At 42.8% G+C, this 12,007-nt stretch overlaps 1 protein-coding gene across 18 annotated transcripts in view; it reads left to right on the top strand.

Moving 5' to 3' along the window:
• Positions 1–12,007, top strand: part of PARD3 (par-3 family cell polarity regulator) — a 629,043-nt gene that overhangs the window by 105,591 nt on the left and 511,445 nt on the right. For all 18 annotated transcript variants that reach the window (XM_081228686.1, XM_081228701.1, XM_081228699.1 and 15 more), the window contains exon 2: positions 4,889–4,990. In XM_081228686.1, the coding sequence (XP_081084812.1) occupies positions 4,889–4,990 (102 nt within the window). The remainder of the gene's footprint in view (positions 1–4,888; positions 4,991–12,007) is intronic.

Raw genomic sequence — 12,007 nt, 5'->3', positions numbered from 1 at the left:
TGGTGACTTGTATTTTACTTTTTGGAAGTTCCTTCCTTCCTTCCTCCCTCCCTCCCTCCCTCCCTCCTTCCCACCCTCCCTCTTCTGGAATCTGATTCTGCTAAAACCTCACCACAAACCTTCCCCAAATCTTTTCAGTGAACGTAATCTTTTCCTCTTCTGAACTCACAAAGCATTTTTATGTTTAGTTTTCTTATGACTCATGGTCTGTCTCTTTTTAACTCTTTGTTATATCTGATAAATTTTAATTTCTCACAGTAGGTAATGATTGTCAGTGCTTCACACATAGGAAATACTCAATTCTTTTGGATCAACATGAAGTTCCTAGTCTTACGTTTACAAGTATATTCTCATTTGAAGATTTGACAGGATATAGACCATTGCTGTATGCCATGGTTAATGCAAGAGTAGGGTACTGTTTCTATTTGTAGATGTTTTTTTGAAACTTGCATGGGCATAAAATATGCAGTGCTTGTGTGTTACCCAGGTCATCACGCGCAAAAGCTCAGTATCTTGTTGTACAGTGTGACAATGCTCTTTATGGAGTGTGAGAGATTTCTTGAAATTTGGATAGCAGTCAGTCTTTCATTAGGACTTTTCCTGCACTGTATTCTCTTCCTGTGTCCTGGGATAGGGTGGGTATCAGCATTCTTTGCAGCTTGCATGTTATCATATCTCTGTGCTTTCATTCTAGCTGGTCATAAAAATGTTCCCTCCATCTTTTTTCCCAGTCATCTTGGGGGAGAAGCAGTGATTCTCTGTGTGGTTTTGCCTCCCAATTTCTTCTCTGGGCTTGGATCCATCCTGGGGGGAGCCTTGTCTGGAGGGGACATTTGCTTCTTGGTAGCCCTCTCTCCAGCCACTTGTTGGACAAACCTTGTCTCTCATTTCTTGCTCATGTGTGATGGATTTTTGTTCATCATACTGTAATCTTATTATTAGTGTTTAAATCTTTGGTTATTTTATATGTACGTACCGTAAGTGAAACTTATTTTAAAAAAATCGAGTGTTGTGTCATGTTTGTTTTTTAACCCACTGACAGGTCTACAGATTGTAGAATTAATGTTTTTGGTATTTTTAAAAGTGGCTTATCACAGCTTTCTATTCAGGTACATTTCTAAGTTTTACAGCCGGGACAGCAATGATTTCTGTTATTATTTCAAACTTAGTGTAGACTGACACAAAGTGGAGTCAACGAATGTGGTCTAAATTTTTTAGAAAAGTTTTCCCTCACGGGTACTTGACTGTTCCTTGAAAGCACAGCGAGTGCTCTGGGTATCGAGAGAGAATTGTGTGCATGAGGCTGTCAGTTAAAATCTCCTGAGAGACTACTCTTCCAAGGAGTTGTATTTCTCAGTGGCAAAAGCCTCCTTCCTGGTTTTCACACTCTTATGGGAGGAGGTCATTTTCACGTGCGCTGCTCAGATCTGATTTTGTAGTGTGCTGTACTCTCTTGAGATTCCTGATGACTCCCTCTTGGTGCCGTCTCTCCAAATGGTTGTTTCCATTCAGCACATGGTGTGGAGTGACATTTAATAAGCACCAGCCTGATGAATGCCTTGATATGGTGTTGTCAGGGCTACTTGGCATACCTGGCTGTTGAATTAGAACCTCTCTGGAGGCAGAAGTCATCAACTGAATCTCAGAATTAGACAAGCCTTGATCAGATCGTTGAAGGGTGAGAAGCCAGGTTTGCAGAGTGTTTCAAGGAGGAGGGAGTGACCAGCGGCCTCGCATTCTGCTGATAAACCAAGGAAGGTGGGTCTGGAGAACTCCTTCAGCAACATGGAGGCGGTTGGTGACCTTGACGGACAGTTTTGGAACCATGGTGTGGAGGAAGCCTGATTGGAACAGGGTTATGGGAGAAGAATCTGAGACGACAGATCTTTAAAAAATTTTGCTGTCAAGAGGGTCGGGGTGTGGTAGCTCGAGGGCAAAGTATGGTCAACAGAAGATTTTGTACTATTATTTTAGCATTTGGAAAAATACAGTATTAACAGCTTTTAAAGGCTCAATGGCTTTTAAACATTTTTATTGAAGTATAGTTGTGTCTTGTTAATTTTTGCTGTACAGCAAAGTGATTCAGTTACATATATATATATATATATATACACACACACACACACACATATATATACATTCTTTTTTTTTTTTTTTGGCGGTACGCGGGCCTCTCACTGTTGTGGCCTCTCCCATTGCGGAGCACAGGCTCCGGACACGCAGGCTCAGCGGCCATGGCTCACGGCCCCAGCCGCTCCACAGCATGTGGGATCTTCCCAGACTGGGGCACGAACCCGTGTCCCCTGCATCGGCAGGCGGACTTCTCAACCACTGCGCCAGCAGGGAAGCCCTACATTCTTTTTTTAAAAAAATATTCTTTTCAATTACGGTTTATCATAGGATATTGAATACGGTTCCCTGTGCTGTACAGTTGGACCTTGTTGTTTATCCATCCTCTATATATTAGTTTGCATCATACCATTATGGTTTTTCGAGACATTAACAGTGAGGCTGGAGATAGAGCTCTAACCTTTCTTGGGGTGTTCCAGTCAGGAGAAGCTCTTGGAGAGGAGGATGGCTGAGGAGTCTTGATGGATGGGAATGGTCAGCCTGGGGGGTAAGGTGGGTCCCCAGGCACTGGGCATGTGAGGAGGGGTGCAGTTATACAGGGCGCAGTGCGGGCTGTGAGAGGGGAAGTGGTGGGAGAGAGGCTGGACCGTAGCAGGTTTTCAGGTACCAATTTAAGAGGCTAGGAAATCTTTAGGAGGGAATTTATTTCAGAGGAGTAGCTCCAAGTGCTATGGGAAGGCAGCAGGTTGTGATCTCATGTGGAAAGAGTGAGGAGGACTGAGAGGCTGTAAGAATGTGTTTTATAAGCTACATTTCAGAGGTCAGCCTGCTTCTGTGTGCATAACGTTGTTTCAGAAGTGAAAGCTGATATTTAGGTTGATTAGGTCATCCTGCAGCTTGCTTGGGGGAAGCGGAGGGCAGGATGGATCAGTGGTAAGTGGCTGGGGATGATGACTTTCTCTTTATTCGCCCCCAGGTTATTCGTTCTTCCCCATTTCTCTTGGAGAGTTAGTACCATTTGGTAAAGAAGAGTTAGGAGTATAGCTTGTTTCAGGACTTTGTTCTTCAACAGCTCAACAATTCTAGAAATGACAAATTCTGGAGCCTGGCTGGACTCACAGCAGCGGGTTTCTTAAGAACTCTCTGGATGACATTGTAACCAGGGAATTATGCAGAGTAAGGACCAGTGAGTGAAGGGGATGCCAAGGGTGTGTGTGTGTGGTGTGTGGTGTGTGTGTGCGTGTGTGTGGTGTGTGTGGTGTGCGTGTGCATGTGTGTGGTGTGTGCGTGGTGTGCGTATGTGTGTGCGTGGTGTGTGGTGTGTTTTTTGTGTGTGTGGTGTGTGCGTGTGCGTGGTGTGTGTGTGTGGTGTGCGTGTGTGTGCATGGTGTGTGGTGTGCGTGCGTGTGTGTGTGTGGTATGTGTGTCTTCTACAAGCTTACTCTCCGTGCTCTGGATGAACAGTTGATTTCAGCACTGAATCTATTAAAGAAATCTAGATAGATAAGGGTACAGAGGGACTCTGGGTTATTGGCATAGTAGTTTTTACGATAATGTTTAATAACTTTGAGAGTTAGGGTCTGGACTGCCTTCTGTGCTGGTTAGAAATGACAGGGATTGATAATTCTGCATTTTTATGTGTTCCATTTTTTGTGATTCTTAGCCATGGCTCTCTTAAAGATGCCCTTGGAGGGCTTCAAGGGTATGGATTGCCTGACCCCACCCCTGGAAGGTCAGAGTCAGTAGATCTGAGTAGGGTCCAGAATCTGTATTTTAACTCTCATTTCTCATTAATCTTGTGTCTCCTCCATCTCAGACTTTCCTTTAAGAAAAAATGTACCAAACATCACTGGTTAGGCTGGGAAAATGCAGTGTTACCTTGAATTGAACTTTTTATTAGTAATTCTGTGCTGTGGATGATTTAGTAGCTAACGGCAAAAGGTATAGTTGAGTATATTTTCATTTAAGTACACAAGAGAATGATTATAGAAGTTTAAGAACAACTATGTTCTCTCTTCACATAATTTTAGAGCTTGATTTTATGTTACGTTGTGTGTATATGTATGTGTGTGTATATATGTGTGTGCACATGCATGAACATGCGCACACACACACACACCCCAGGTAGAAGTGTGTGACACTTAAAATGAAGTCTTTTTTCTTCCTTCTCCCCCAGTCCCACCCCCAGGGATAAACATTGCAAATTTTGGTGTGCATCTTTGGAGACATTGCTGTATGCACACGTACAAGTGTATGTAACTTTGTCTTTACAGAAATAGACTCAAGCACACATGCTGTTCTGAGCTTGCTTTGTTCACTTGTGGTCTTAACATTCTTCTGTGTCAGTATATTTAGACCTGTTTGTAGGGGTTACTTTGAGCCACCGAGGCAGGCAACCTCCTTTTCTTCAGATAAGCTGTGACATGAGTTTTTCAGACACACAGTATACGTTGCTTGCTTATTAGAATATCTCAGTAGATTGGATTGGGAGGATTAATAAGTATTTCATATTGGACCATGGGAAACCCAGCATACTTCAGAGGAATTAATATTTTGTGTGCAGTGAGTTTTGCTCGTTTCTGCAGTTCTTATCACAATAGTGTATTGGCGTCTGAGTCAAAGGGATGTGCATGCAGGAGTGACTCCATCATAAAAAAAAGAAAATTGACTCAATCAAAGTTAGGGAGCCACTTGAATTTTCAGTCAGTTGGGATATTCTTGATGAGGTCGATTCCTTTTCATGGCAGGAGGTTATCCCCGTGTAAATTGTTGTGTTCCCTTTTGGTGATGCTAACTTGCTGTCTGTTCTTTCATACAGGATCCAAACTACTGGATACAAGTGCATCGACTGGAACATGGAGATGGAGGAATTCTCGATCTCGACGACATCCTCTGTGATGTGGCGGATGATAAAGACAGAGTGAGTTCAACTCAGGAAAGCGGCTCTGAGTTCATTTTGTGAAGGCGGGGTGGGGGGAGGGCATGGGTGGGGGAAGCACTTTCCTTCCTGTTTCAGACACATGTGTTTTAAAGGACATTTGGGCCACTCATACTGGTATGTTTGTTTTATAATAAGTATCATGAATCTCCCCAGGGTATAATGGTTTTCTTGATATCTGGGACATAATACTAGGTTTTGAACTTTTAAAATTGCAGCGTTTTAAATGGAAATATCTTTAAGAGATTTCCGTGCCATCCCCCCGCTCATTTTAACCAAATGTAACATCTTTCCCGACAACTCAGGCCTGTCATTATGCTCACTGTTTCCATGTGCGACATACAAGGTCTCTGTTCTGATCCCAGTGGCGGCCCATCCCAGCAGCTGGCATGGCCCGGCTGCATCCCAGCATCCTCCCGCTGGGCTTGGCTTTCAGGAAGCCGCCCTTTCCTCCGTGCCTCCTCTCCGAGAGCTGTCACACTGCAACGGCATCTTCGCTGTTGGCTGTGATGGAGGCATCACTGGCCTGTATCCACCCTCCTGTCTGTCCTCCTTGAGGGAATGAGGCAGAGGAGTGACTCGGAACGTGTTAGGAATCTGTGGCGGGATATTGGGCTCCGGCACAGGAGTCAGCGGATTCTTCATTGCTTGCATCCAACTTGAGCAGGCTGTGGCCACACCCCCTCGTATTTGACCTGCTGGGAGATGCTGGGAGGGCTGGCGGCCACATCCTCACCTGTTCGTCGCAGCCTGTGATAGCTCAGGGCGGGCTGCACAGCGAGGTGACTGCATGGGGTCGAGGAAGGTAAATCGCCCAGTGCCCACTCCTCTTCCTCCCGGGAGCTCTCCAACCGCTGGCCCCTTGCCTCCGGAGCTGTGGGCTGGGCGAGTGCGGCTGCTGTGCTTATTCACGCCTGCGTTCCTGACAGCATAGTGCCTGGCTCAGAACCGGCTGATGTCTTATGTGTTTTCTTGAAATCTTAAGGAAAATGAAAAATTCCAGGATACCAGGTGTTGTGTAACGTCATGGATGCTTGATTCACTAGCCCCTGCCGTAGTGGGGTTTGTTCCCTGCAGCTACCGTGGGCTGGGAGCACGTGGTGTCAAAAATGCAGAACTTTCCTGCCTGTCTCTGTGGTTTGCTGCTTTCTCCTGGGGTCAGTTCTCCTTGTCAGGCTCTTCTGTGAGCCAGGAATAGGGTGGCTCTCAAATCCTTTTCCTGCAGTCCACATGAAGAGCATCCTCTAGAGACTTAAATTATAGTCATCTTATTGTGCAGCTCAGCTCCAGAGCTTAAACTACAGAAATTTATGAAGAATTTAAACAGGTTGCCCTTTCCCAGCCATAATGCTGGAAAGAGATGAGCTAATGTGTTGTATTGATCTTTTAATATTTTCTCTTCTCCCTTCCTCTTTCTTTCCTTTTTCTTTTTTTGGTTGTTTTTCTTCTATAAAATAATACAGCTTCTTATGAGGAAAAAGAAACATACAAAGAAGGAAATAGTTACTCGTGACCCCCTTGCTGCTTAAAGCTCATTACTGCCGCTATTTGAGTGGGCTTTGCATCCTGATGCTTTTTTCCTTCAGAGACAGACACACACTTTTTTCCTCTTAAATAAAAAGGATTGAGTAGTAGCCTGCTTTTTTGGAGTTGATTATAAATACATTTCCACATCCATTAACCATAGCTATGCCGACATAGCCGCACAGTGTTTTCTTTTAGGGATTTATGTGCTCTTTCATTCGTCCTGTTTTGGACTCCTGGATTTCTGTGGAGGAAGCTGAGTGGTCCTGGGTGTGTCTTTTGCACCCAGCAGCAGTGGTGAGCATTCCTGTTTCTCCACCTGTTTCCTTCCTTCCTTCCTTCCTTCCTTCCTTCCTCCCTCCCTCCCTCCCTTCCTCCCTCCCTCTCTTTCTTTCTTTCTTTCTTTCAATTGAAGTGTAGTTGATTTACAATGTATGTTAGACTCAGGTGTACAGCAAAGTGATTCAGTTATATACATACACATATATTCTTTTTCAGATTCTTTTCCACTACACGTTATTACAAGATAATGAAACCTGTTTCCTTTCTAATTGAACACAAATGTAGTTTTCCCCCAAGTTGGTGCCATCCTACTTTATTCTTCAGCCCACATGGTATAGTGCTGGGCAGGTTCATGGAGCACAAGTAACGCTCCTCCCTGCACCCCCATCAGCGTTCACACTCCAAACACAGTTCACATTTTGAGTAGGTAGAGTATCGAGATGTAGATGTTCAGCCATAGGATTTTAAAAAGAACTTTAAAACCATATTGGGACTTATTTTATGGCCTTTTTGGTGGGCATTTCATGTGTACTTGAAAATAACGTGGACTGTGCGGCTGTTGGATCTATAAAGATCAACCAGGTTAAGGGGTTTGATGTTCTTGTTTAAATTTGGGGGCAATTTGTTACTCAGCAACTGAAAATAATGCACTCTTCTTTCAGCACAACCATTAGATCGCACATAAAAACCAAAGATAAAGGAAACTGTGTAATCTAAAACAGCTACATATTGAAATCATAGGATAAACAAACCGTGTTTTAGATCTTATATTCTTATGTGAATTTGATGATAAATCTACATTTTCTGGAATCTTTTATTATATATCCTATGTAGGTTCAAAAAATCTTTTAACCTGAGAAAAAGGTTTTAAATATTAGTAAGTAAAATAAGTTTTCAGACGATTTTACATCATGTAGATTAAATTCAGGTTTCAAATAGAAAAATGGTAGAGAGTACAAGGTACTGCTGACTAAAATAGTTTTTAAATCATTGTTTTATTTGTTCAGAAATATTTAAATATGTGTATGTGTATAATTAATTTAAATTTTTGAAGGAGCATCTTAAAGAACCCATTTTAAGTTATAACTGTGAAAATATAATTAATCAGAATCCCAGCACCCAGATTCACCGGTGTTGTTGGATGCATTATTCAAAATGAGGGATTGTGTGTAGTGAGTTGTATGGCTCTTTTCCATGGTTCTGAAATTTGATCCTGATTTAATCACCCTGGAGTGTTTTCAACTTTTCTTGGCAGTTTCTCTAGCTAAGGATCTTGACACCTATTTTGCTTTTAGGTTAGAAAAACATTCTCCTAAACAATAAAATTCCTCTTTAAAAACACGTCCTGTTTTAGGACACTCCTCTGGGCACCTGAACTTTATTCCCCACCCCACCCCAGGGTGCTATTTCTGCTCACAAACTGTGAAAACAAGGCTTCAGTGGCCCTGCCTTCCTCTCAGTCTCTGTAATGGGGAAAACTCTCTCAGAGATACAGATTTTATACCTGGTCACTGAATTTGTAAAATTCTGAAAAGCTGTTTTTTAATACAGGGAAATGAGGATTAAGAGGCAGTAATTCAAAGGATCACGGAAGAAAACTGAAGTATCTATTTAGCTGTAATTTTGCTCATTATCCTTTAGTTATTAGAGTTCAACGCACAGCACTGAGGACTTTTTCATTTAGTGCCTATACGCTTCCAATTCCAGGGTTTACCCAAATGTATTCAAAATGGTGTGAGTGTGGGTCGTCTTGTGTTCTTGGAGTAGGTTTGATTTTCTGGAATATCCTAGGTCTACTTCGGGCATGAAGACGTGCCCTGTTTGTTCGTCCCTTCTGGACATTGCTGCTTCCAGGCAGGGTTGTCATGCTGCTCTGTTTACTCTTAGGATCTGATTCTCAGTCTTCTCCTTGACATTCCGCCAAATTGTGAAAAGCCGAAGCGGATTTCACGCCATCCCCGGCACCGTTTACAACAGCCGTAATGCGAGCCTTCCTGAGTGCTGCGCTGCGTTCTGTCTGAATTTCTTCCTGGTTTGCTCTTCATTATTTATAATTTACTATCGGTGAGCCTCTCTCAGTTCTCTTTCCCTCCCGTCATTCCCTCTGTGAACTACAGTAAACTTAGTACATAGACTACAGAGTAAAAATCCTGGGCATTCACTCACTTCTCCCTCCAGTCTGGCACCTCGCACTGACCTTGGGTGGAAACAGGTTTCAGGGGGAAGTGACCAGTACTTAGAGTCGGGGCGGGGGTGTGTGTGTGCTTTTGGCGGGGGTGGGGATCAGCAAGAAGAGTGTCTTTTTCTCACTCACGCCATTGTCTTCTCTTTTATGTCTTTGGTGCTGAAGGTGATTTAAGATGTGGCATCAGGCATTTCCTCTGTCACACTGGGATGTCATTTTGTTTTGACCTAGAATGATGTCATGTGTGATCTCTTTTGGGGATGACCTTGGGAAATAATCTTCCACTATCGGTGTCTTGCTTTTTGTACGAAGGGTTGGATGGGATAGCAATATAAATTCTTTGAAGAGTTTGTGTGTTTAGAGTGGGGTCCAGGCACCGTGAAGGGTTGTTGTGGAGACTGTTGATTGCTGCTTGTTGGAAAGGAGCCAGGATTCTCTGGGGGACAGTCTGGCCAGTGTCCTCACGTAGAAGAATGTGGAGGAAAAGAAACTTTTAAACTGTATTAGGATTGTGGGCAAGCAGCAATTTCTACATGTCGGTGAAAGCTAGCACAGAGGCATTTATGGAATAGACAAATCAAAGCTGCAATGTTGAACCAAAGCTGAGTGCCCCTCCCCCTGCTGGATAAAGGTTAGGTAGAGAATTTTTTCAAACCAGGGTGCCCAAATAATAATAATAATTTAAAAGATAGCACATATAATAATTTTCTTTGAAAGAAAAGACTTTTAGTCTTTTTTTTTTCTTTCAGTATTTTTAATTAACGTAACCTGTTTGCTGAGCACCTATTGTGTGCCAGGCATTGTGCTTAGTGCTGTGATACATTGTTGAACGAAAGTAGCCATGTTTCCTGCTCTACTGGGGCTTATGATCTATTGTGAGAGTCAGAATTTCTGATAGATAATGATTCTGAGGAAAAGGAACGGTCCTGTGAAAGATGTGCCAAAGCTCAGGGTGAAGCAAGACTTGCCTTAAAAAAAAAATGCGACCCAGCTGGAATCTGAAGGAAAGCCAGGTGAGAATGATTTACATTACATTAGGTGATCAGATTTACATGTGAGAAATATCCCCAGCTGAGTGTGTCAGAAATGAATGGGCAGGAGGCAGAGTGGACCCAGGGGGGCCAGCGTGTGGGTTTTGGGGGAGGTGGGAGACGGATATGAAGGAGAAGGTGGAGAGGTGGGGAGTAGGTAGATCTGAGGTGGCTTAATAGGTAAATGTGACGGTGAGGTTATTCCCCAAGGCGGGGAGTGCGTGCTGGTGGGGGTGACTTGGGACCCACTGGGGAGATCAGGATTTAGTCCTGATTTTAGTCAGTTGGGGTGCCTTGGAGGTGTCAGTTAGGCAGTTGGATATTTGGAACAGAAGCGCAGACAAATGTGTGAATCTAATATAAATTTGTTAAAAAATCAGATTAAAACAGCATTCAAAATATGGTCTAATTTTAGTGCAAACAATTACGTACATTGGAAAGGGTTTAAGGGACCGACTGAAATAGTTATCTCTGAGGGTGGAGTAGGTGAAAAACTGGGGATTTTGTTACCTTCTGTTTTTTAATTTCTCCATAATTCTCCTTCTGCCTAATTCCAATAGGAAGAGAGCATTAGGCAGTTCTAAATTGAGGTTAGAATATAAACATCTTTTTTTTTTTTTTTAACTTTAGTATGAATTGGCATAGGGAAGGAATGATTTAAAGAGTTTGCTAACTTGGAATTGAAATAATTTGTATAAACAGGCTTGGTTTAACTAGATGCCTTGATTAATTTCCTCCTAAATGGATTTCTTTGAGTTGGGTTCTAAAAAAGAAAATATTTAAATTAAGTGCCAAGTAGAGCATTAAATGGCTAATTAATTAACTCAAAGGGATTATTTTCCAACATGTAAGTATTTCACCAGTACCGGTTCACCCCCAGCTCGTCAGTTTGTGGGTGGGTGGGTCGGGGAGCACAGGGCCAGGTGTAGCAGAGGCGGTGATGGGTGAGGGGTGTTAGTGCAAGGGAATAGAAAAGGGGGCCCGGGCCCTGCACGGCCCCTTGGAAGCAGTAGGAGCTCTGGAGGTGGGGACTCTCTGTAGAGTCTTGGCTTGTCAGCCTTCCTGAGGGGGAGGCAGTGAGGACTTTGCTTGGCTGGAGCTGCCCGGTGAGTCAGGAGGAGTGGGGGACAGTTATCCTGTTACCTGTAGGCTAGGGCTTGGTTCCCTGGTCTGCTGCATGTTGCTCTTCTATTGCTCCATCAGCAAGGCGCGTCTTCTATGGGGGGTCGGGGGAAGGAAGCCACACTGCCTGTGTCTGAATTATGGCCCCATGACTTCTTTACTTTGTGAGCAAAGTATTTAATCTCTCTGACCTCAGTTTTCACATCCCTAAAGGGAGGTTAATGATTATACCTACCTTACAAGGTCATATTAAGTTTAAGCCTGAGAATATGTGTTAAAGTTTCAGCATTGTGCTTGGCAAAAATAGGACCCCAGGAAATGGTAATAACTGTCATCATTGTTGGTCACCATTGCTACCACCATTCATTGAATTAGGTGAACTAGTCATTCTTTAAATACCAGTTTCTAATGGTTTAAAAACAAACATATAAGCCAGGCTATCGTAGGTATTTGTTTTATAAAATGAATTTCTGTAGATATTCATTTTCATTTACTTACTTATTTTATATTCCTTATATCACTTTGAAGAGAGCTTACCACATAATAGGTGCTCAGTAACAGTTGAGGGAAGAAATATGTTATTTTCTGCATCTTTAGAATTTGAGGATTCCTAGTAAGCTATCAGTATGTATATTCTCTCTTGAAAAGAAGCAGAGATCCCAGTTTTGATTTTTAGTATTTAGGAGCCAACAAGGACTGTATCATTAAAAACCAAACCAAACCAAACCAAACCAAAAGTCTTGGAATCAAAAGCAAAGGCAAAAAAAAAAAAAAAAAAAAGGCAACAAAAGCAAAAATAAACAAGTGGGAATACATCAAATTAAACAGCTTCTGCTCAGCAAAGGAAACTGCCAA

Source organism: Mesoplodon bidens (assembly GCF_964165515.1).
Source record: "Mesoplodon bidens genome assembly, chromosome: 3".
Classification (NCBI taxonomy): Eukaryota; Metazoa; Chordata; class Mammalia; order Artiodactyla; family Ziphiidae; genus Mesoplodon; species Mesoplodon bidens.
The sequence above is the reverse complement of the archived record's forward strand: the minus strand, read 5'-3'. Positions and strand labels throughout refer to the sequence as shown.